The sequence below is a fragment of the Rhinocladiella mackenziei genome (assembly GCF_000835555.1).
Source record: "Rhinocladiella mackenziei CBS 650.93 unplaced genomic scaffold supercont1.10, whole genome shotgun sequence".
Classification (NCBI taxonomy): domain Eukaryota; kingdom Fungi; phylum Ascomycota; class Eurotiomycetes; order Chaetothyriales; family Herpotrichiellaceae; genus Rhinocladiella; species Rhinocladiella mackenziei.
The window spans coordinates 80,426-104,372 of record NW_013550595.1 but is presented as its reverse complement, the minus strand read 5'-3'; the positions used below and the strand labels follow the sequence as shown (position 1 = coordinate 104,372).

General features: G+C 50.6%; 12 protein-coding genes across 12 annotated transcripts; 4 read left to right on the top strand and 8 right to left on the bottom strand.

Moving 5' to 3' along the window:
- Window positions 1-140: 140 nt before the first annotated feature.
- Window positions 141-1,074, bottom strand: Z518_10721 (uncharacterized protein; the record flags this gene model as incomplete). The annotated part of the gene is made up of 3 exons (XM_013411552.1): window positions 141-701; window positions 762-830; window positions 1,000-1,074. 3 exons carry the CDS (start codon window positions 1,072-1,074, stop codon window positions 141-143), a joined length of 705 nt encoding a protein of 234 aa, XP_013267006.1.
- Window positions 1,075-1,536: 462 nt separating this feature from the next.
- On the top strand, window positions 1,537-2,388 carry Z518_10720 (uncharacterized protein; the record flags this gene model as incomplete). The annotated part of the gene is made up of 1 exon (XM_013411551.1): window positions 1,537-2,388. The coding sequence occupies one exon, from the start codon at window positions 1,537-1,539 to the stop codon at window positions 2,386-2,388; it is 852 nt and encodes a 283-aa protein (XP_013267005.1).
- Window positions 2,389-2,449: 61 nt separating this feature from the next.
- Window positions 2,450-3,550, bottom strand: Z518_10719 (uncharacterized protein; the record flags this gene model as incomplete). Its single annotated transcript, XM_013411550.1, has 1 exon — window positions 2,450-3,550. One exon carries the CDS (start codon window positions 3,548-3,550, stop codon window positions 2,450-2,452), a length of 1,101 nt encoding a protein of 366 aa, XP_013267004.1.
- A 612-nt stretch (window positions 3,551-4,162) lies between these two features.
- Window positions 4,163-8,723, bottom strand: Z518_10718 (uncharacterized protein; the record flags this gene model as incomplete). Its single annotated transcript, XM_013411549.1, has 6 exons — window positions 4,163-6,716; window positions 6,770-7,370; window positions 7,426-7,725; window positions 7,787-7,897; window positions 7,947-8,166; window positions 8,217-8,723. The coding sequence occupies 6 exons, from the start codon at window positions 8,721-8,723 to the stop codon at window positions 4,163-4,165; spliced, it is 4,293 nt and encodes a 1,430-aa protein (XP_013267003.1).
- A 414-nt stretch (window positions 8,724-9,137) lies between these two features.
- Z518_10717 (uncharacterized protein) lies at window positions 9,138-9,941 on the bottom strand (the record flags this gene model as incomplete). Its single annotated transcript, XM_013411548.1, has 1 exon — window positions 9,138-9,941. One exon carries the CDS (start codon window positions 9,939-9,941, stop codon window positions 9,138-9,140), a length of 804 nt encoding a protein of 267 aa, XP_013267002.1.
- Window positions 9,942-10,766: 825 nt separating this feature from the next.
- Window positions 10,767-11,683, top strand: Z518_10716 (uncharacterized protein; the record flags this gene model as incomplete). Its single annotated transcript, XM_013411547.1, has 2 exons — window positions 10,767-11,082; window positions 11,232-11,683. 2 exons carry the CDS (start codon window positions 10,767-10,769, stop codon window positions 11,681-11,683), a joined length of 768 nt encoding a protein of 255 aa, XP_013267001.1.
- A 2,275-nt stretch (window positions 11,684-13,958) lies between these two features.
- Window positions 13,959-14,336, bottom strand: Z518_10715 (uncharacterized protein; the record flags this gene model as incomplete). Its single annotated transcript, XM_013411546.1, has 2 exons — window positions 13,959-14,267; window positions 14,328-14,336. The coding sequence occupies 2 exons, from the start codon at window positions 14,334-14,336 to the stop codon at window positions 13,959-13,961; spliced, it is 318 nt and encodes a 105-aa protein (XP_013267000.1).
- Window positions 14,337-15,704: 1,368 nt separating this feature from the next.
- Window positions 15,705-17,541, bottom strand: Z518_10714 (uncharacterized protein; the record flags this gene model as incomplete). Its single annotated transcript, XM_013411545.1, has 5 exons — window positions 15,705-16,974; window positions 17,025-17,144; window positions 17,192-17,310; window positions 17,358-17,407; window positions 17,463-17,541. 5 exons carry the CDS (start codon window positions 17,539-17,541, stop codon window positions 15,705-15,707), a joined length of 1,638 nt encoding a protein of 545 aa, XP_013266999.1.
- A 196-nt stretch (window positions 17,542-17,737) lies between these two features.
- Window positions 17,738-18,716, top strand: Z518_10713 (uncharacterized protein; the record flags this gene model as incomplete). The annotated part of the gene is made up of 2 exons (XM_013411544.1): window positions 17,738-18,567; window positions 18,617-18,716. The coding sequence occupies 2 exons, from the start codon at window positions 17,738-17,740 to the stop codon at window positions 18,714-18,716; spliced, it is 930 nt and encodes a 309-aa protein (XP_013266998.1).
- Window positions 18,717-18,739: 23 nt separating this feature from the next.
- On the bottom strand, window positions 18,740-20,209 carry Z518_10712 (uncharacterized protein; the record flags this gene model as incomplete). The annotated part of the gene is made up of 1 exon (XM_013411543.1): window positions 18,740-20,209. The coding sequence occupies one exon, from the start codon at window positions 20,207-20,209 to the stop codon at window positions 18,740-18,742; it is 1,470 nt and encodes a 489-aa protein (XP_013266997.1).
- Window positions 20,210-20,731: 522 nt separating this feature from the next.
- Z518_10711 (uncharacterized protein) lies at window positions 20,732-22,036 on the top strand (the record flags this gene model as incomplete). Its single annotated transcript, XM_013411542.1, has 1 exon — window positions 20,732-22,036. The coding sequence occupies one exon, from the start codon at window positions 20,732-20,734 to the stop codon at window positions 22,034-22,036; it is 1,305 nt and encodes a 434-aa protein (XP_013266996.1).
- Window positions 22,037-22,457: 421 nt separating this feature from the next.
- Window positions 22,458-23,741, bottom strand: Z518_10710 (uncharacterized protein; the record flags this gene model as incomplete). The annotated part of the gene is made up of 1 exon (XM_013411541.1): window positions 22,458-23,741. The coding sequence occupies one exon, from the start codon at window positions 23,739-23,741 to the stop codon at window positions 22,458-22,460; it is 1,284 nt and encodes a 427-aa protein (XP_013266995.1).
- Window positions 23,742-23,947: the final 206 nt, after the last annotated feature.

The window sequence follows — 23,947 nt, the reverse complement described above, 5'->3', positions numbered from 1 at the left end:
GCGATCAATTTGCCCGCCATACACCCCCCACTGGAACCACACCATGCTTTGTCGTCGCTTGGAAAGGGTCTTCAAGAATTTAACACACTCCCTCATCCACCAGAACTCGCCTCCATTAAAACTCCAGCTCAATCCATTTCCTATCCCACATTTCCCTCATCCTGAACCAAGAAATACAAGCCATCCCTCAACTCAAAACGCATCAACGGCCGGTCGCGATCTCGTACCGTCAAACTGCCATCCCGCTCTTCCACAAGCCGCAAGTCTAGCCCTTTCGCCCTCTTCAGCTGGGACCAACTGATCAGGTTCACCCCCGCGGTTGGGATGTGCATTACGTTATGCACCGTCACTCGGGTGACGACACGTTCGCCGAGCGTCGCGGACGTCTTTGACGGTGCGGGTGTCCCCGAGGCCGAGAGTGCCGGCAGTGTAAGGGTACAATCACCCGCTCCGACGATGGGCACCGGATTCGGTCCAAAAAATCCCACAACCCCGCGGGTCCACGTGTTAGCGTAGGGATTCAGTGTGTCGTAGCCGTGAAGTAAGGCGCGGTTGCTGCAGACATGCGTCGTCGCACCCGTGTCGAAGATCCAATCGGTCGGAGCAAAGGGTTTCCGACGTGAAGATGTAGTACTGGTTGGTCTAGGGCCCGGTTTGATAATGACACCGGGATCTGAGGGCGGCGGCGTGTGCGGACTAGCCTAGAAGTGACCGGTCAAAGATGAACTAAGTCAGGGGTGTTCCAGAATAGGCTGACAGACCTTTAAATGGTCATATTTGATAATGGTAGAGTCTTCCGTTCTTGTGATTGAGACTCGAGGTGCTATTGACTATCACAGATGAGATCAGCGGGTGCATGTTGGCAAGGCTGACGCCTTGCTTCAAGGGGGTCGGATATCTTTTGGCTCATTTCTCCGTCACTCCAACCAACTCTTCCCCCTCGGCCCAGGATAGACACGGAATAAATGCAAACTGACGCGAATGAAAGAACGGACATACCAATGCACCGATAAGCGCCACCATACCCGAGACCGTCACAATGCCCTGAAGCCGCGCACTGGCGGGTCGAGCCATGATGAGGAAGGAATTCAAACTTGGTCGGGATGGGCAATAAAAATTCAAAGAATCAGAGCCTGGATTGTCCTCTCCCTGGTGCCTCTGCCCCTGCAGAGCTAGCACAAGGCTGGGCAGCCCTGGATGAGACCGAAAAGAGAGTGATCGCTAGACCAATCTGAAGAGGCTGACCTATTCCGGTCCTCCATCAACGATGTGAAGGTGCGAAGTACGGAGTCGGAAGATTTTGAAATGACGTCATTTGAATGGCGTATCACGTGTCCACCTACCGGCCAAATGGTCCTTTCGGGTGCAGCTTCACCGAGGACCATCCCTCCATTCGGCCCATATATATCCATCACGACAAGGAAAGGCGACTGTGGAACCTGAAGGAAGAAGTCTACCTAGAAAAATAGAAGTTGACACCCTGGGAATCAAACAATAGAAAAACGATACGGATCAGGTCGTCTTTCCTGGGAGAAAATGACCCTTCCACCTCTCCTTACTGGTCAAGTATGCGCCATCACGGGGGGTCTGACCGGAATAGGAAGAGCCATCGCCATATTATTCCTATCACACGGAGCTAAAGTTGCCATCAATTACCTCCCATCCCACAACAAGGACGAGGAGAAACTGCTCTCGACACTGCGCACTGAAGCATTTGACGCCATCCAGTCCCGGTCCTCCAACTCTGTTTCGTCGTCCCTACATAACCTCGACAGCGTCCCTTTATTGACTGTGCCAGGCGACATTTCCCAGCCTGAAGCCGGCCAAGACCTAGTGGCCCAAACAGTATCTCGCTTCGGACGCCTGGATACATTCATCTCGAACGCCGGAATCTGTAAATTCGAAGAATTCCTCGAAATCTCCCCGACTTCGTACCAACGACACATCGACACGAATCTATCAGGTGCATTCTACGCCGTACAAGCTGCCGCACAACAGATGGTGCGCCAGCAAGATCCACGGGGGGGCTCGATAATCGGGATCTCCAGCATTTCCGCACTCGTTGGTGGTGCGCAGCAATGTCACTATACGCCGACGAAAGCAGGTATATTGTCTCTAATGCAATCGACAGCTACGGCGCTGGGGAAATATCATATACGCTGCAACGCATTGCTGCCGGGCACGATACGCACGCAGTTGAACGATGAGGACCTCGCTGACGGAACGGAGAAGAAGAAGTACATGGAAGGACGGATCCCGCTGGGCCGTCTGGGAAAGCCCGAAGATATGGCGGGCCCAGCGCTGTTTTTGGCCTGCGGAGAATTGTCGGCGTATGTCACGGGCACGGCCATACTGGTTGACGGAGGAGCGTTTGTGAATTTTCAGTAAGAAGAAGGCAAATCTAGGAGGGAAAAGGTGTTTCTTTTTTTTTTTTTTTTTGGACTTTCTTTCAAGTTATCTTGATGCCATATGCTTTGACCGCCGTGCCTGACCAGACCATGGCCTTTTCCTGCGCCGTGAGGCCTTGGGCGTCGAGAATTGCAGCGACAAGCGCGTGCCAATATCTCCATGACGCTGCGATCCCCGGCCCTCCCACATTGCAGACGGGCCAATCTGAGCCGAACATGATCCTCTCGGATCCAAAGGCGTCAAACACAACATCGACCCAGGGTTTCGTATGCTCGACAAGCGCCGAGATCTCTGTGGGTTGATCGGCGGTCCGCTCTGGAAGTTCAGAGAACATGCCCGACAGTTTCATGTACGTTGACTTGTAACCGGCCATTTGGTAAACGCATTCTTTCCACTTGGTAAAGTCGGGATGGCCACCTCGCGCCTCCGGGGCAGCGAGCCGTAAGTTTGGTTTGCAAAGATGGTTGATTACCATCGTCAGTTGACTCTTATCCTCCTCGGTCGAAGAGTAGAGTCGTTCCATCATCTCACACGCCTCTTGGAGCTGGCCCATGCCGCCGGACCGAGCGTCAACACCAAGATCGAAACTGAGCTTGATTTTCCCAAGCCCACGCAGTCCTTCGATGAACTCCGGCCGCAGCATGACGCCCGGGGGTTTATCTTGGACGAGATACCGGAACCCTTTAATTAGATCCCATTTCTCCGCTGCGTGCTGCTTGACGTGCAGGATGTAGCGCGCCAGTCCGTCCTTGCCGTTGGGGAGGGGTGCCCAGGGTACAATCCCCAACACCAACCTCTTGTCTTCCGGGGCGTGGCCTTCGCCTTCTCGCGGTTCACCCCGGGCAACTCGAACCAGGAAATCAACTTCGTTGAGCGCATCGGTCCATTGGTCATCGTGCAGGCCGGATTTGCGATCTGTTTCGAGAAAGACGAAGCCTAGGAGCGCAGAAGAATAGGCCTCTGTTGCGGACAAGTAATCGCTCGTAGAGTATTGTCTATTCAACGGATGAGTGCTGGGTAGATCGGCCGTCCAGTTTAGCGATGGGATGTGTGTTGCGGCGTATAGGTGAATGTGCGAGTCTATGATGGGAAATTCTTCGTTGTTGTTGCCAGTGTTCTTCGGCAGAGTTGATGTAGCCATGCCGGAGAGGGATCAACGACGGCCTCCTGAGAAATTGTCTTCAAAATGGTAGAAGGAGGGAACGCCCCGAACGAATCCACCCCCCTTTTATGTACAGTAGTCTGCTCTGAGCCTCGGTGTATCTTGATCCATATCCGTGGTACTTGCATTCGCCACTGTTTTGGAGTGGTATCCCTACGCCATTGTGCCCAGAACGTGCTGACTGTATTGTAAATGGTCTTTGTTTTTGCGTTCAGCGCTCTTCCTTCTACAAGTCCTCTGTCGGCTATTGCCTCGCAGCCTATAGATCCCATTGACAACATCCTGTTGGCAAGGGACAGTCGGCCGTTAAACATTTAGTAGGGTTGCTAGATAGGTGCATGTTTGCAAGCATATTTAGAGAACATAATGGCTACTTGCCATCGCGTTGACTTGCTCCCAGTAGATCCATCTTCATAGCAACTTCGCCTGCCCAAAAAGGCATCCTCCTATTTACCCACAGCCTCGCCCTTGAGCCACGATGGACGCACTCTTTTCGTCGACTAGTGGTTCCCTTCATAGCATGAACAACACCTTTCCTCGCTTTGAAATTTGCGATATTTCGATTTCGACATCTTATTTCCAGCAAAGGCTTTATCCGCTGCATCCGACGGTTCTTTCGATAAAAATCTTCTCTTGTGGAGCTCTGACTTTGTCTCGGTCTTCATCGTCGTCTCCTTCCTCCTTCTCGTCATGATCTTCACTCTCATTCTCAATCTCATTCTCATCCTTATCGTCATCGTCATCTGTATTTTCACCTCCAGAATCTGTCTTCGTTCCATCGACTGAATATGTCCCATCTTCACGCAACCAATTTAGGGCTCTTTCAATGTCTTCGTCTCTTGGTGGGATATGAATTTCGCGTCCATATTTCTGGAGCACCTCTCTCAGCCTGTCTAGGTCTCCATCTTCAACTTCATTATAGGTATACCCGCTTTCCCTTCCAATGTAGATGACAAGATTGGCATCCTGCAGGTCTGCACAGATCTGTCGTGCTTTCCGGCCCTTTTCTGACTCGCGGAAAATACCAGAGGCTGTCTCTGTGAGAGATTGGTCGATCTGTTCGCCATTTCTTTCCTCAGGGGAAACATGGCTATTCTCCGGTTGCATTGCACCGTCATCCGGATCACGGCCTTGTCTCCCTATGCGTGCATATTTGCCCTCAGCTTCGCCGTAACAGGCAGAGACTTGTTCGTCCTGCGCACCATAGGTGTGCAGCAGGGCGATACCCGCGTGAAATTCTATGGACAAGGCTAGCTGGAGTAGTGAAATGTCTCCTTCTGAAATGTGAGCGTGTGACAGGGCTCCTCTTTCGAGCAGGATGCGCATGGTGTCGAGATTTCTTCTGTAAATGGAGAGCCCCAGTGCTGTGAATCCCAGTGCATCTTTGATTTCCAGAGCCGCGCTCCCCTCAGGCCAAAAGACGTCCGAAGTCAAAATTTCCAGGACGTCTGTGTCTCCCATGTCAGCAGCGTAGTGCACTGGCGTGCGGTCAAGGAAATCTGGAGCATAGATGGAAGCTCCGCGCTCCAAGAGGATTTCTTCCATGGCCACGTTCTTGTCTATCACTGCGAGATGTAACGGAGTTCTCCCGACCTCATTGACTGCTTCCAATTCTACTCCTCTGTCAACCAAGGATTGAACCACATCGAAATAGTCACGATCCTCGGAAAACTCCAGATTCCAAGTAAGATAGTGGAGTGCCGTATTGCCATTTGCGTCAACCACTGTTGGATTGGCGCCTCTCTTCAGAAGAAGTTCAATCATCTCGGTCGGATCGTCTGCTTGACAGGCTGCGAGGAGTGGCACTTTTCCAGCAGGACCCGAGCCATTGATGTCCGCACCATGCCGAAGCAACAAGTCCGCAAGTTCGGTGCGCCCCAATTCGGCTGCTTTTTGCAAGATAGTGTGCCCATAAACATGATCAATTTCTTTCGCTGAGGCTCCGTGGTGTAACATCAGTTCGAATATCTCCTCCTGCTCGCCCGAGCTGAGCTTTTTGTTCTCCAGGATGCTGCTGAGAGGTGGGTTGTGACGACAATGATCGAATGCAGGTTTGGGGACCTTCGGGATTAGCACTTTGAGGGATTCAAAATCAGCTCGCTGAGAAAAAATCCCCAGAGGAGGGCCCATGGATGAGAATTCGTGCACTTCCCTCTCTGAGCCATCGTCTTCTACCCTCGTATACCAGACAGGCTCTCTTACAATTGTGAAAAGTCCTTCATTGATAGTTGTTTTAGGACCGATCAAAGCCCGTGTCAGATCCCAGTAAAGCATTGACCAAAGTGGATTTGGCGGCTGTGACCTAAATTCTTTCCACTTGACGAGGTCGACAAGATCCTCGGCTGGTGTGTTTGTGGGCTCCTCGGGCTGATTCGACGATTCTGGGTCGAGGAACTGGAGGTAGTTTTCTAAAAACTCAATTTCTGCCAAGTCAGGGTCGGCTGACGAGTCTGAGTCCGAGTCTGACTCGGTAGGCCGTATTGCCATAAGACGTCGCCGCACATGTGCATCAATTGATTTTGCAACACGTCCGGTCCAATGAGCCCAGGGTGTATCTGGCTTCGACGGAAAGAACTCGCGAAGCTCAGGATCACTGAATCGCTTTTCAAAGGCATACAAAACATGCCATGGCCAACAAACAACGGCGTAATTGGTGAAAGACCTGTATTCCCAAGATGTCGGTGGTTCATTACTAAGTAGAAGCTTTTGCTTTTGCAAGTGACCGAGGCATATTTTGGCAAGTAAAGCATGGCACTCCGGGAAGCTGAAGCCTGGTTTCGTATCCAGAAACGACCTAACGGTTGCATGAGCCAGTCGAAATGTGTCTTGATTCTTGTCCCACTCAACGAGACCTTTGCAGGAATCGATTACGAAACCCTCGGGAGATTTGAAATTGGAGACCGGAAGGACAGCCTGTATTACTTCTCGAGTGATCAGAGGAAACTCTGAATACATGAGCAAAGTTAGAGACTGGTGGACCATCCTGGAGTGCTTCGGATTGCCGCTCTCGATTTGTTCAAAAATTCGCTCATACAAGGCTCCAAGATCCGGCGGTAAATTCTTGATGAGGTCCAATATATCCTGCTCCGATGTCAAACTGTGATCGCTAGAAATGACTTGAAGAGACATCTGGACCCAGCGAAACCTAATTGGTGAGTTGGAAGAAAGCCAAAGACATCATGGGCCAAGTAGACTTACATTCCGCCAGCTTGTGTCCGTAAAGACCGTTGTATCCGTGGTTTTGCAGATTCCAGATCCAAGTAACTTGACTCAATAAAAAGGTCCAGTCGAGCCTGAATATAGCGATTTATGTCGTCCTGGTTCTGAACCCCAATTTTGGAATACTTTTCCAACAATCGTTCAATCCTCTGCATGGGTCGACTGGAGATGAGGATCTTGACGGGTTTTGTCGTGACCGCCTGCAAGTGCTCTAGAGTTTTCATGAGCAAAACACACACTTCTTGAGAAACTTCGTCCAAGGCGTCAATGACGATGACGGTAGGATGATACATTATTAGTTGCTGAAGGAATAGATCGCATTCGTCAGCACGTAAGGTCCCCGCTTGCTCATTTTGCGCCCGTTGTGCTAACGACTCGGAAATTTCGACCGTGGGAAATTGGCAAAGCTGTTTGAGAAGAGATCCAAGGATAACTGACAGGTATTCAAATGTCTGGCTCTGTTGAGAAGTTCCGTCACAGAAATGATATGCCAGCCGAACGGGTGAATCGGGCTCAGACCTGATCTGTTCCATTATGGCCTCAACAATAAACGCCACAATGGTCGACTTCCCGGTGCCCACTGCCAAAAAGGGTCAGTATCTGGTAGGGGGTCGCTACGGAACCATTCGACGTACTTTTTCCATTTAACCATATATTGAAGGATGAGTCCGATTTCCTCCAGAGATGGAAAGAGGGATCGCTTAAAATCCATTGGCACGTGCTCTCCATCCGCAATTGAAGAATTTGGGTGTACCGAGCGTGGTATACGTATGATGATATCTTGTTCAGTACATCTTCCTGAGTTCTCTTCAATTCCTCTCTTTGCCGTTGGTCGTGAAGATCTTTCATCCCCTGGGAAATTTGATCGAATGATGGACCCAGGCGATGAATAAACTCTTCTAGCTTTCGGGTCCGGTCGCTCTGATCATTTATTACTGCACAACCAACAGTCAGCAGAGGACAACAATGAAGGGGAATGCGGGATGAACGCTTGACCTTGAGCTTGAGCCTTCCTTTGCTCGCCCAGCATCACCGAGTTAGCCGCTTCAGCCTTGTCAAATTCGGATCTCAAAGAGTCGGGTTTGATGACCGCCCGCCAGGAGTGACCTTCAGACCGAATTAGCACGTCAATGTTGTCACAGGGCCTGGATTCTACCGAATTTGGTCTGCTGCATAAACTTCCAAGCGGCTATCAGGTACCGAAGCACCGCGGTATAGGTGTCCTGGACAGAAGTGGCAAATGAATCCTTGGTTTGCGGACTGACTGCTTTATTCTCAAGATAAAGCTCGACGTAAACGGCACATTGACTCATGATATATGCTATGGGTTTGTAGTTACCCACCAGCTCATGAGCCTCTTTGTTCTTGACAGCCGCCTACTTGCCCATTAGTGGTTCAGAGAGGCAATCGAGGAGCGGCCGCTCACCGTAACCAAAAATTGAACAATTCCCCATGCTAAGGCGGCATTCTGGTTGGGATCGCAAGCGGCGATAGAAACGCCAACATCTTTGAAGACAGCCGCGTATTCAACAATGGAATCTACGGCATCTCTCAGGACAAACTGCCTCCCGTTGACAGAAATGGCCCATTTCTTCTTTTCGGCTTCGGATCGGGCATCCTGAAACTGGCTGATGATGGAGTCGATGCCAACAATGGATCCATTTTGCATAAATTTGGCGCTGAATTCGGGCCAACCGCTGTCGTTCTCAACTTCTTTCTGGGCCTTTTCCCATAGGCTAGCATTGCTCCCTGGAGCAGGAGGGGCTGAAGGCTGAGGCGGCCTACGGGGATCCCGGGTGTTGTGGGCCACATTGGGATCTGTCGGCAACGACGATGAGTCGGCCGCTTTGGGAGTTGGCGACCTAGAGTCTCGATGGCGACCTGGCTTGAAAAAAGACTTTAACTTATCGGTCTTGGAAGGCCTTTGGTCCATTGAAGTCGAGGTCCCTCAGCTCGGGCAACCGGGTCAAGTAACCGCTTGGTTTTATATTATTCAGTGCCTGGCACATGTCTCGATACACCCTGGCCTGCTTGGCTAGAGCACGGTTATACGGACCAACAATTCTGAGATTAGGTGGTTTGGATTGCAGGTAGAGAGCCGTGTGAAGGCGAAGAAGCAAGACACACGGCAAGACAAGGATTGTCCAGCTCACCAGATCCATTCCCGAAGCGTCAAAGGGTTTAATTACGCCACCTTGCTGGAGCCAATAGGGGCTGAGAGACAGAGTTTCGCTGGCACGAACTCGGCACATCTAGCCTACATACGACAATATTTGATTTTCTCATGAAGTACACATTTATGAAGGTAGTTTTCAAGCTTTCCGTTGCCCCCAAGCAGCCCACCATGTTATATTTCTGCCTCCCACTCAACCTGATCCATCAAGTCGTAGAACTCAGCTTGGCCCATGGGCGCCTTATCACCGATCTGGGCAAGCCCATTTCCAAGGCCGTTTCCAAAAGCCTTCAGCCAGATTCTCCTCGCTTCTCTAAGCTCGTCCTTTGCACCCATCCCAATTCTCGTAGACAATTCCAGTCCCCGGATACTTTGCAGCTCATCGGATTCCTTGAGCAGTTCCGGCAACCTGGTCGAAGGCGCGGTATCAAAACCACCGAGATTTAAAAACTGCCCGGAGATCTCGGTCATCTTGATATGTGGCCTGTCGCTCTCGCTGATGGGGGCGTTCGGCATGTGTCCTTCGACAATTTGAATCCACCCACCCGGTTTCACCAGTTTGGCCAGCCTCGTTGCGGCCTTGACCGCACGGTCAAATCCACCAGCGACGAACAACACATTGCGCTGATGTACGAGGTCGAAAGTCCCTTGCCATTCGGAAGGCCATTCGGTATTGATGTTCTGTTTGTGCCACTCGACAAAACTTGGTAGGCCGCTCTCGGATGAGGCGACGTCGGTGCCGACCACTGTAGCAGAGTCAGGGTGAGCTAGGCGTGAGCGAAGTTGGGCCAGAAATTGACCATCTCCAGTCCCGGAGTCGAGAATGCGCAGAGAAGAAGCGGCCAGGTCGATTGGGCAGAGGATAAGACCTCCAGCAACGTCTGTGATTAGGTCACTTTGGGCTTTGAGGCGTGCTGATTCGGGTATATTTCGAGTACTTGGATAGAATGGAGCCGTTTCGGAGGCGGAAAGAGACATGGAGGGCTGTCTTGGCGGAATTGTCGAGATAGGGCCAGGGCTCTGTCAATGTCAAAGGCAGCGGGGAAGAACCAAGAGGGATATGCGCTTCATATATCTCTTCCTCACACGTAAAGTTCCCCGAGTCCTCCTCATCCTATCATTCTTCATGTCTGTGCTGGGTGCCTAAGGTATCGCACACTGTTCTCCTCTTCGAGGAGTTCTAGTTCTGGAGGAGAGTATTCGGTAGGTCATTTGGGAAAAGATGTACGGGGTCCGATGATGTGCTTCATCAGGCCCCCCTCGGAAAATTCGAGCTCCGTGGGGAAGTCTCGCAATGAGCAGACACGGGTAAGATGAAAGCGGGAGCTCGATACCTTGTAATTTGTTCAGATAAAGGGAACCATCAAGGAAACAAGAAAATACCTGTATCGTCTATCAAACCAGCCGCCAGTCGTTCATTTTCGTCTGAGGGTGATGAAATTCGCAGTACATGCTTGTAGGACCCGACAGGAATAACAAACTCCCACAATATGGGATGTATGGTGTCTCGAAATTATTTGTCGTGCATAGGACCAGAGGATAACTAATGCTTTGAGGCGGCGCGCGGTTCTATACGCATCCACGTGACCGATGAGATGATTCGTGCTGTCCATCAGCCCGTCCCTCCTCCAAGACTCGTTCTCTTATTGAGGCCGAATGAAAAGCTCCGCTCCACGCCACGCTTTAATTAAATATCCCAACATCGGAATCTGTCTCTAGGCTGCTTTGATTATATCCTACCACGACCGAAGCACATCCTAATACTAAACGTGTTACGCCATCCTTGCTGGACTTGTTGACATGATGGATCAAACGCAAAGCCATGTTCTCCTCTCCCCTCCTGCCTCTGCAGCCTCACCTACACCGAGTGCTTCGTCCATCGGGTTTCGAAATCTAAGCTTACCTGTGCCACGCTCGCATCGACTGCGGCCAGGATCTCAGAAAGAAATTGCTCTGATAAACTACCTTGATGATCGGATCCTGAGAATAACACGCAGATATGCGAAGAAGTTCAGTAATGAGGTGCTCGATAATGATGACAGCCCAGGCTACACCACGTACGACGAGTTTGTCTCTGACGCCGATCCTCTTGTAGATGTGGTCTGGATAAGCGGAACACGTAAGTGATATTCTACTAAATGATCTAAGTTGTGCATCTTTTCGTCTGTTTGGTGTTCTACTACTCTCTCAAGTTGGTGAAGCATGGCCTCTTCGCTTGCAAATCAGGATTCCTCTGATTCGATGTGACCTAACTACTGCAATTGATAGCCACTATCCAAATCCCATACCTCCTTTCTCTGGCTGGTCTCACCTGTTCTTACCTACAAGCTTTTCCTTTCTCCGTCTCCTTGTTTTATATCACCAGCAAAATCGATCAGGGCTTTAGCTCGCTCCTCCATTCTTCCGAGGAGAATAACGCAACGGCGGCCAGTCACCATCATGTTTCAATGACGGAGAAGGTTCGCATCAAGTCGCTGATCGAGGAAACTCGGGTTGCGGCTGTTCACAGCGCCTCAGCTAGCGGCCATGTTGCTAGCATTCAAGACATCTCCGATGTGGAAACGGAAGACGAGGACGAGGACGACAGTCGGCAACAACAGACCTTGTCAATCTCTCTCAGGCTTTCCAGGATATACAAGCGGACACTAGAGATCCTGGGTGATTCCTTGGTCACCAACTCGCTGCCTCAAAATCAGGACATTGACACTGAGATGTCGTGAGGAAGCTCAGTCATCGAAAATAGCTGCCAATTTCATGGCAGAGGGATACCTTTCATGAGAAGAGACTCCAAGAGCAAATGCTCAATGACAACAGGACCACCGTTTCTCTCGAGAAGGATGCCTGAAATACCTTTCACTGGTGTCACTGGATCATGCAATACCCGCAAGAGGAAACAGTCCAGGTTTTCCAGCAATACAGTACAGACATAACATGCCACACCATTCGCCCTATGCACTTTCTCGTCACCTCATGTGGGCCAATGTCCACTGATTTTTTGGTTCCGACGCCGAACTCGGGGGATTGTGGAAACTTTGGAATCAGCCAATCATTCTTCGCCACGCTTGGCCACATTGTGCTCACCGATTGCCAAAAATCTAACGAAACTCTGTTGTATGGTCCCGATCCCAATTGATGCCCGAACGAGTTCTAGGTCACACAAATCATTTTTATTGCTCAGTGACCAACCATGCAGCTCGAGACTTAACGCTGTTCACAGCTCGGCCAACAGAGCTCCTGCCAGTATCTTATAATACCGGGTTTCATTCGCCTCTTACTCTCCTCTTCTTGCGACAAGAGTTCTCCAGCATTCATGATGTGGTTGTTGACTATCTTCTTATTCTTTCAAGCGGTGGTTGGTTTCGTCATTTCACCGGTACCAAAACCGTGCCATGGAAATCTGACAGCAGCAACGACGACGACGACAATACCAACTTTGTCTACTTCTAATCAACCGGTCACGGAACCAACACTCACTACGAGCGTCAGTCAAGATCAACCACAGAATCCATTATCGGCTCTTGTCACCATTGCTCCTCTCTTGCCTAATCCCCTCGAAAGAAGACAGAGATGTTGGGATGATCGAGGCTTCAGCGTTGACTGTGCGACATGGACAGGTTACTATTATACCTGGGGACCGCCGGGTGATCCCTACGCAGGAGGTCCTGGCGAGGGTGGTGGATCAGGGGGGAATTACGGGGGTAGCAGTGACGGTGGCACCACTGTGGTTTACCAAAACGACGGAAACCACCCAGACTGGACAAGCTGGTCAGCGATTCTTGGTATGCTTGGTCTCGGCCTTCTCATATTCATTTGACAGATTTGAATCTCTGGGAGCAGAAAATCCGCAGAGAGGTCTGGGCTGTGCTCTCTACCTCATCCACAGCAAGACAATGGCATCGGCGAATCGCTTCTTGAGTGTCAAATTCGATCAGCAGTTTGATCCGTTTGACCCCTGATTTCTACCGAAGCCGAATCGGTTACAGAACCAATGAAGACTTTCTAATCGAAGAAAAGACCTGCTTGCTGAATTGCAGAAGCCGATTTGTTCGTCACCATTCCATTATCACATCTCCAGTTCTCTGTGACGCTGCTCTATCTGCTACAAAAAGGACTCGTGCCTCTTCTTCAACCTTGCAATTCCTCCTTGCTTCTACAGCGGTCATTAACCTCTAGCGACGGGTCATCAGCCTCCAATCTCTATATCTCTCAATAAAACCATAGCTACCTATTCAGATTCGCTTCCCCCAACGACCCCAAATCAGAGCAGAGGCACACTTTATACGTTTTCTTTGGGCAACTCATCGTCTTCATAAATGTGACCCACGATGTAATGGGCACGTTGTCCCGGACGAGCCGTCTCCGATGAAGCTTCAGCTTCACCGTGTGTTCCGCTTCTCTATATCGTATCGCTGCTCAGCGGATCTGATCACTGTTGGAGACCTGATGGAAATAGTTTAGCAAACGATGAAGTGCAGCCAGTCCCAGCAGCAACCGGGTCAGCAATATCGACCTGAATACGATCTCCGGGATCGCAACTTCTAACGTCTTGAATCCGATGCCCATATCGAGCGCTGCAGACTGAAAAATTACCAACCCAGCCTCCCCTTCAGGTGCAGCTGCCACGGTCATTTCAGGTACGGTTATGGACGACCTTACTTCGTCTCCATCTGCTGCCCCCTCCTTGACACCTCTTCCCTTCATACCCTGGCCATTCTAGGCGTCTACATTTCCCGCAGTTCGATCCAGTTCTCTTTAGCACAATGCCAGCAACTCCTACACGGAATATACAAGCCCTTGGGCTCCCTCAATGACGAGTTCAGCTGTGGCCACGAGATCAATAACTTCACTTCCGAGTGTTGTGCCAATATCTTCTCCTACGGCGATGACAAATGTGCAGCCTGTCGCAGAGAATACGACCATTCTTAGTGAATCATCTTCCCAAGGCAGCTCACGCCAGGGTCGTCTTCCAGAGGAGCAGCTTCTTCGTCAACCTTCTTACACCACGTCGTCTCCAGCAGCCAAGCCGTACATTTCGAACTCCTCAAAGCCTGCGTCCGTCTCTACGACAGTTACAATCAAAACCGGCGTGACGACAGCCATCTGCATGACATCAAATATCACAGATGCAACATCCTCAATGGCATCAGAGATGCCGGGGTCGGACACAGATACTACCAGAACAAGCATTACCGTGAGCCCATTCCAGGTGTGGTTGTCTAACTCAGCGACGGGCTCGAGTAGTTTGGATTGGACCACCTTTCGCTCAGGAGCCGCGACGACCACTTCCGTCAATGTCACCGCAAGCTATCCGTTCGTTTCAACTGTAACTGTACATGTTACACCCACCTTGCTTTCGATAGTTACCAAAACCATTACGATAGGCTTTCCACTGGCCAAAAGACGTCGTCAGCTCTGACCTCATTTGGCAGTTTCACCTCGACAGCGAGTGCCACGATACCCTCAATTGCAGGAGGAGGTTAGAGCACATCAACCGCTCCTAGTCCAATCACTTAGCCACTGAATATTATCACCATCCCAGAAAACATGGCCGGATTTTACAACATGTCCTTTCCATTGCCGAGCGAAGTCAATCTCTTCACAGGAGCTGATGGTCTAGTCAATTCTGGGACAGGATACATCACGGATGGTGTTTTTTACCTCCTACGTGAGCAACTCGGGACCTGTAACAACCTACCACGTCACAAAAACAATAATGATGGCGGCCGATAAGTCGAGGGTTCAGATTACGACGATTCAACCTGGAGCCATTCGTCAACTGACCAGATGTTTGAGTACGACCACGGCAAGTGCAAATCCAAGAAGATTTCAACCTCGAGTACGAGCAGAGATATGGCAGCCACCAGCACATTGTCCGCTTCCGCGAGCTAGAATGTTCATGCTCGAGACGATCAGACAACTCCTTCCTCTTCCGATGTGGATAACCACAATAGCCATCATTTTGGTGCCAGCACAATTGAGAATTGCAGACCCACGAAATTCCCCATGCTACCGTACACGTCCACAGTCCTACTACCCGCATACAGGGCCCTCTCCGTCCACACTTCCACATACATCTGTGTTCCAATCCCAATCCCTGTCTGCGTCTCCGTCCCAAACCTCATCACCGGCCCCTGAATCCATCTCATCCTCTATCCTGTCTCCCCCTTCTTCCCAGATATCTCCACGACCATCACCGCGTCCCCCATCGCCCAGCCTACCGCCTCTTCCGGAACATCGATCTCACACCTCGAAGCTAGAGATGTCCGAAAGAGTTGACGGCACTAGGCTCACGCGCCGCGCAGAGCTACCTATTTGCAGCCCTGATGTGCAGATTACTTGAGTTCCGGAGACGGACTAAGCCCATTAATTGAGCTAGGTTGGGTTGAGGTGAAGCATACCTCTATATGCTGTGAAGGAGATGATGATGGAGGCGAGGACATTTTATGAATGTTAAATCGAGCAGAGATGGGAAAGAGAGGGACGGAGGGCTGCTGTCGTTCCTGGGACGTGTGTTCTGTTAAGGCAGGGAATAATTGTCAGGCTCGAGAAAGATTTCCACTTCATCCATCCCGTCCACTAGCATTATTGCCATTTTCTTTGCAACAGGCATCCCTTCCTCTATCAGCTAAGCCCAGCAACAGACGCTCCAGAGAGACAGCCATAGCAAAATTGATGACCCAGGTATACCACGACTCAGTGCACTACATTCAATCACACCTAGACAAGTTTCAGTTCGCAATTTTAATCAGCCTTGTCGTCATCATCCTTCTTCGGCTCAAAATTCAGCTGGTTACCATTATAGAACTGCTGATCTCGCTGTGCTTCGGCGCGCTGGTCGGCAAGAGTACGGACGCGGACTTTCTTCGCCGACGTCGACTGTGTTGACGTTTGGCCCTCTCCACTTCGGCCCGGGCTGCTAGTTCCAGTAGACTGTTCGGGCTCGCCGGCTGGATTGTTATATCCCAGGAGGCTCCTCATCCCCCCAAACACCAAACCCGCTGTCCCGCTGATGAGGTTATACCCGCCACTCACGGCTGCGCCAAGTAGGCTACCAGATGTTGAGCCGGCGTACGATTCAACATACCCTCTGACAGGGACCATGACGAGCGTACAACTGCCTACGATTCCGAGGTCAGAGAGTTCTCGCTCTTCCTCGCTGGCCTCGATGTTTCGGTTCGGCAGGGGTGTGAGGATTAATTTCAAGTTGTATGGTACTGTCGTGTTAGAGCTAGAGTCGATCCACGGTCGGACATCTGCAGAGAGCGTGGAGGTCGGTGGGAAGGTAGAGCGAAGAGTGCTGCCGTCGAAAGTGCGGACTTGGACTCTCACTTCTGTCTTCTTTTCCTTCGACCTTGGCGAACCAGATGAGGACGGTGCGGATGACGTAGAACGTTCCATCTCGTCATGCTTCCGCATTTCATCCAAGCGACGCCGCTCCTCACGATCAGCTTTGATTTGCGCCTTTATCCGTTCGCGCTCCTCCCGCTGCTTTTGTTCTCGTTCGCGTTGCATTTTGATATAATCTGCTCTTTGGGCCTTTTGTTTGTCGATTTCAGTTTGGTTTGGAGCAGGGGAAGAGGTCTCGCTCCGTGGAGCTAGCGAGGGTGGTTCATCTCGTTCTGCAGGGATCACTGGTGCGGGAAGATTAGACCTGGAAGGCGACTGCTGTTGAGACCCCGTTGCAGATTCTAAAGTAGATTTGTTTTGCCCTGGGATTCGAAGACCAACAGCCGGTAGACGTAAAAGTCGGGATCTGGCGTATTCAGACAGTTCAGGGCGTGGCCCTCTTCTCAAGCGCTCCACTTCTTCGTGAAAAATCGGCATATTGTTCAACAATGTTAACTGAGTCTGGAATACTTCCGACGGAGAAGTTCCCTCGTCTAGGAGCTTCTGAGTGTGGTTTCGGAGGGCGTCGTAGGCATTGTTTGGTAATCTCATTTGTCCCGGAGCGGGTTGTAAATCGAGGTACTCGTTGACTGTGTGGGACGGCTGATTGCTGGGCTCCATAGACCTCGAGATGGATTAACATTCGTGAGCAATCAGACGATGGGGAATACACACCCAGAGTCTTCAATGGTTTCATCTTCTCCACTTTGCACGCCGAAGGCGGAAGTCAATCGATTCTTTAATTCCTTGACTGACACCTCGGCAGACTGGAGATTCTCTTGCAACTGCGCATTCCTAAACTTGTGAACGTCCGAAATATTCTCTAATTGACCATCTCTTACTTGATCACAATAATTGCTGGTGTGCTGTTTATCGTGCAGATCGGGGACAGAAAACCCGCTTCCTGGGAGCTGGCTTGAAGTCGCAAGGCAACCGCCTGAGAGGACACGGCGGACGCTATCTACTTGAAATTAGAGGCTGAGTCGTTCCAGAGAGCATCGTTCTCACAGGCGCCTCCGTCAGGACCTCTTCCCATTGCGTGCTCGTTTCTGTATTGTCTGGATTCTGTTAGGAGGGGGAAAAAAAAAGTCTTCGCTGTGCAAACAGCCTTACCCTGGACAAAACATAGAACAGCTTTGGACTGTTGAAGAGCTAGCCCTATGCCGCTTTGGATATCTCCTTCATGGAACATTTTGTGAGGTATCGTATAGAAAAATTGAGGGGCAATTTAATGAGGTGCAGATGACTTTCGAGGTATTTCAGATTCTCGGCAACGGACCCCGAGTGTCGGGTAACGTGCAACAGCCCAACAACGTACTTTTCTCCAAACTCCCGCAACACCTTCACTCCTCTTCGGTTTCACATCGAAGGCATCCGGAAAGAAAGAAATGGCCAAATATGATCTGAATTTTCTCCGGTCGATATTGATCCACCCTCGGAAACCCCTCCGCGGACAACGGATCGGCCAGAGTCGCCATGTCAATACCAGAAAATCACCACCCAGTGTCGAGGATCCCGATTTTGTCTCAATAGTTGATGCCCCTCCGCGGATCGTGAGAGTGGGACAGAAGCATAACAAGCTGGGCATTGCAATCCTTGCTATTATTCCGGTCACGGCATTCGGCTTAGGTACCTGGCAGATCCAGCGCCTAGATTGGAAAACCAAACTGCTCGCAAAGTTCGAAGATCGACTGGTCCGCCCTCCATTACCTCTCCCCCCTCGAATCGATCCAACTGCGATCCATGAGTTTGATTATAGAAGAGTCTACGCTACAGGAAGGTTTAGGCATGATAAAGAGATGCTAATTGGCCCACGAACGCAGGATGGTAAAGATGGATTTCTAGTCGTTACCCCTTTAGAGCGAGAAGGTGGGAGCACGATCCTTATCAATCGTGGATGGATCAGCCGGGAAATGAAGTTTCAGCAAGACCGAGATCCTTCATCTTTGCCCACAGGCGAAGTCACTGTCTCAGGTCTCTTACGCGAACCTTGGAAAAAGAATTTTTTCACACCCAGCAATAAGCCTGAAAAGGGCAAATTTTACTTTCCGGATGTTGAGGAGATGGCCAGCGTTGCGGCAGCAGATCCTGTATGGATAGAAGAGACCATGACGCCCGATCTATTGGTCAGCTATGACCGACAAAAGAAAGGAGTCCCCATTGGAAGACCGGCGGAAGTCCATCTCAGGAATAATCATTTACAGTACATATTCACTTGGTACGCCCACCTCGTCATTTCCAAGTTTGCGTAACTCATCCTTCATTAGGTATTCGCTGTCTGCCGCCACAAGTCTCATGTTGTGGATGCTACTTCGAAAGAAGCCCGTGGACAGAAGCCGACGAGTTCGACATGTGACGAACTGGTAAATAGTGAATGGATGTTAGAACGATCACGCATCGTCGACATCTAATTCATCCGCGGCCTCCTTCGGAAGTAGTTCTCGGGCACACTTTTGAAGATCCCCTTCACCTTGCAGGACTCTTTGTCGCTGCATCAGCATCAGGACATCGCGGGAGTCAACCAGTTTCTTGCGCCGAGCATGATCTGAATATGCTTCCAGGTCTTCTCCCACCTGCTCGAAGAACCATTCTGTCGCCTGCTCAAGAGCTTTCATATGATCCCGACCGAGCTTTGGTCGGCGATTTCCGAGTCTGGCTTGGGCTTCGATCGCCACTCGCTTTATCAGACTAGAAGGGAGGGAGGGCACCGTCAGGCCATGTCGCGTCATCTTGAGTTTCTTTCGACGAGATGCAGATGATGAGATTGCTGCTGCTGCTAGTGTTTCTTCGGTCACAGCATCCTGTTTGGGTGATTCGTCGCCGTCAGGCATGGCGTCTGTCGCAGATTCGAGATCGGCCACGGCCTGGTCTTCTGTAAAGAAAGGACCCGGCTGGATGTTTCCAGTATGATTTCCTTGAGTCTGATTGGAAGCCGCTTCTTCTTCCATAACTTCCAGCCGGAAGCTCTCGTCCAAAGGCGGTATGTTCATGGTGGTTTCATCATGCAGTGGAACGGAGGGCGATCTTTGAAGGCTCTGCGGGTTTTCCGCCACTCCGTCAAGGTCCAAAGATTCATAGTCCACTCCAATACCACTGTATTCGTTCGGCCCTTTTAGTGTCTTTGTCTGGTCTTGCTGATCTGATTCTCTTCTAATCTCGAGTTCGGATCCAAAGTCGCTCATTCTGATGCTCCCAAAGCTATACCGCGACAATCGCCCTGTGGGTTCCTCGCTGATGGCTCTTCTGCCGATCTCGCTCAGAATAGTTTGGTCTTCTTCCACCTCGTTGTCTCCAAGCGGTTCAGAAGCGGGAAAAGAAGGCCTGAATGATTGCCGATCAATCTTTTCCGATGCAGCCTGTACGCCCCTTGCAAAATCTATCGATTTAAACGTGATTGTTGGATTATTTCGCTCAGATTCATTATGGTCGTCACCTGGCTCTGGCAATATCGAGGGTGTTGGAGCGACAGGTAACTCGCTATCCTCTTCCTCGCCAACATCAGGCAGTCCCATATCTGCCGGACTGCCATCTATGTCCAAAAACAGCCGCGGTCTCTTATTATTCCCCACTTCCTCCTCCCCATGAGTGTGTCCGACATGGTTTTCCTTTCCTCGCGCAGTCGAGGGTGTAGGTATGGTTTTTTGGGTGAAGGGGGCAGTAATTTTTGCCAACCGCCTCAGTACCCTGCTCGCCGAGTCTGGTCGGACGATGTCATTGAAAGCCCTGTTCTTCCGCACAGAACGGGCTCTTGCACTGCTTCGCTGCTGGAGCGCTCGAATTGCATGCGGTGTTGATGGCGCGTATCTTGCTGGCGTTTGGGAATTGTGCAATTCCGACAAGGGTCGCTTTCGAGACGACATGTCGAAGTAGAAGCAACTAAAGTGTGAAGGTCGGTGAGCATGACAATTCCAATGGGTTCAACTGGTCATCTCGAGATTTGTTATGAGCGTGGCAGAACGATTGACAACAGCGACGCGTCGCCACGTCGTCACGCGAAAACACGTGATATTATTACATAAGCGCCGTTCAAACTTGCTCTCGACTTTTCTGATCGTCCTCTTTTTACAAACTCGTTTAGTCATTGAGCCACTGCTTCCAAATATCTCTTCGATTAGACGGGGATCGAGCATATCCTAACCTTTCACTATTCTGCTCTTGAACTGCGCTGACCTTGTTACATCTTTCGAAACGGGGCACTTGTTCTACATGATACGTCGCATGCATCCTAATTCATGCGATACTACCATCGACCTAGGAGTTCATGTTTCCAGCCGCAATGTATCACCCGGTCCGGGTGCCTTTTCGCCCAATGGACAGGACGACACTTTCTCAGAGCTGTCAGCACAAACAGCTCGCGGGAGTTTGAGAAAACTCTTGAAGCTATGAGAAGGCGTGAGCCTGAGATAGATTATGGTGTTTTGGACAAAAAAGATGTCATCGCCTTAAGAGTGGCTCTTCAAAATCATCTCGAATTAAAGCCCATAGGTTCCTTACTCCCCCCTGGCTACCAACAGGTGACAGTCAACCACTGGGTCAAAGAAAGCCGCTTGTGCAATGATGGGGCAGACCGATTGCATGCCCCCAACGACGACTGGAAGTACCGAGTGTGGGTAGGAGGCCGCATATTTTTCAGACAGCAACGTATTCACCTCGACCGTCGTTTGCCTGTGAGAGCCAGCGAGAATATTATCAATGCTCGGCTTGCGGGCGACCTGACCAGTGAAGATGCCAAAGTTTTCGTAACTTTGAGGAAGGCATTGTCGTTTGAGTTTGATTCGAAAACACTGCTGGAATTGAAACTCGGTGAAAATAGGCTGCCCTCCAGATTACAGTCTCAGTTGGTCCTTGAAGAGAAGCAACTTTGCTTTATGCGAAACATTCCCCCCAGCCTTAGATCTATGGACAATCCTCGCAAAATACCACCAGCCCTGGATCCCGATTATTCCCAGAGCATGATACCCTCCCAAACATTGTTGTTCAGGTTCAGTGCTCTCACTAGAAACGATCATGCCATTCATCTGGACCCCGAATACACCAAACGGGTCTACGGCATTCCGAAACTACTTGTCCACGGCCCACTTACCTCTGTCCTCATGTTGGACATTTTGCGAGAATGTCTTCTGGATCGCGGTACGAAGACACCTTATGCCTTTGTTATCCGGGAATTTGAGTATCGAAACCACCTGCCACTTTTCGCTGGCGAACAAATAAGCATTGCCTGCAAGAAATTGCGGAATATTTATGCGGGCGAAGGAGCCAAATTTCGCACAGATCTGCCGGTACCGTGGGAGCTATGGGAAGTCTGGATCCAGAAAGGAGAGGGTGACAATGCAACGGTGGCGGTTAGAGGCCGAGCCCGCGTGCAGCCTGCCACAGTTTCGAGACTCGGTCCGGAAGAGTATGATGACGCTGACGAAGAGTCAGCTTTCCCTCTCCCCACCGAGCAGGAAGAGACTGTACAGAGTCGACATGATGGCGTGGATTCTATTCTCCAGGTTCGACCTTACAACAAGAACCCCAAGGCGGAGCCAAACAATGAAGATTATCCCAAACCTGTGTCCCGCCCCGTCCAACAGTCGTCTTGGTTTTCCCGAGAACACCAACTGAATGTTAGAAGACGACCCGATTTCCAAAAAGGTTACTACCTTTATCATCTTCCTCTGCCGCCATCTGACCAGTCAAAATAAAGTACCATGCTATGGAAGTCTTGGACAGTAAGGGGAGCTACCCCTTCGGCGCGTTCGGCTCTTGGCGAGCTGCGTGGCCGAGACACTCTATGCATCAACATCAGCATCTATGGAAAGACTGGCCACACTTGTTAAAGACCCGATGACTCTCGGTTCTATTATCTTCCAACGAGAAGAACACTAAAAGCATGGACCCGGTTGGAGAACCGGGGATGCAATGCCGGGAATCTTCGATGCATGTTATCTACACCAGATTACCAGATCCAGCCCCCCCAAAAACATTGAGCCACACTATTCTACAGAAATCCGTGCGGTAATAAACATATCCTCAACTGTGGCTCCGAAGTCTCAAAATCGATCCTGTTACGCTACCCTGTCAGTTCGTCCCCAACCCGAGTCGAGGAACCGCCATTCCCCGTATTCAAACATGCTTCCATCCATTCCAGATCAAGATGTGCTGTTCATCAATGATGCATAATTCACCGTTCTCCTCACGTCTCTCTAGGGAGTTTTCGCCTTCTTTCTTCCAGCGCTCCATCTTCCTCGTCACTTCTTTCATTTGCTTTGTTACCTTGCCAATCACATTCCGCTTGAGCCGGTTCAACCAGACACCACGGACGTAATCTGTGGAAGAGACGAAGGTTTCTTCAGGACCGGCATGAGTCAAGTTATATGCGCTGATGGTGTAGCCTACGCGGACAGCGGGGTTGATGTAGATGCCTCTCCGGCCGAGGTTCATGGCGGTCATGTCCGTGTGGATGAGGCAACACTCGCTAGCTTCGAGGTGCTTAGACGCCAGACTGTCGGACAACGCACGGAAGCGAAGACCCTCGTAGAACGGCGTTGTGTCCATGGCGATCATACCGTTCCAGCAGGATTGAACTTTAGTGGCCCGGCCCTGGAGCATGGCTTCGCGTGAGTCGAGGGATCGGAAATATGGAAAAGAAGTCATGATTGTGCCTAGACCTTCGCTGTCACGGAGGGCGAATGTGTCGTAGTAGGCGGGTGGATAGTGGAAGTCCAGAGCACAAGCCGCGGAGAAAGAACCTTGGTTGGTGGCCAGGAGCGACAGCACATCTCTTGGGCGGAATACCACGTCGTTCAAATAGAGGATTTTGTCAAAGTTGTGACCTCGTTCATGCAGGTCGAAGAGAGGTTGGAGAGATTTGTTTCGTAGCCGGGCAAGGTAAGGTATGCGTCGCATTTCCTTTCCAGCTCCCACCGTGGTAGTCTGAATCCATCCCGAGCGTGGATGACCTTGTTCATCGAGTGGACCGGCATTGACTTCATCTGCATGGGTGGTGGGATCGAGCACGATTGATCGAGAGATTTTATTCTCCTCGAGTACTCGGTCCAAGATTTTGAGGACATCTTTGGTATTATCCAAGCTTCCACTCTCATATATGCTCACGAACACATTCTCCGTGCCCAACACCCCAACCAAGTCGAGAAGAGCCTGGCCCCAGCGATCTTGGATGATTTTTGCATTGGTCCAGAACTGGGCGCAGATGAAGATTTTCTGGTTCTGTGCCGGCGAGGGCAGAGTCGAGAGGTCCGTATAGGTATGAGAGAGTAGATTTCGGGAAAACTCTCGGTGGTGTTTGAGGATGGTCAGAAGGTCAAAGACAGACAATGCAGTGAGGACATAAACGAGGAACCGTAACAGCCGTCTCCGAGGGGAACGGCGATAGTTGCGAAGTAACATTGTAGGGTCCGAGGTTCAGAGTCTCCATCTGCTGTTGTATCATGGCTAGAGAGGGCGAGATGAGCAGATGGGAAGAAGACGAGTTGAGACACGAGACATACCGGCACAAGGCACGGCTTGACGTGTTCTCAGTCAACAGAAAAATGGCTTCAAATTAAGGTGTCAGGCTGAAAAGGCGTGAGCCGCAGTTGGAGGGGAGGCGCTTT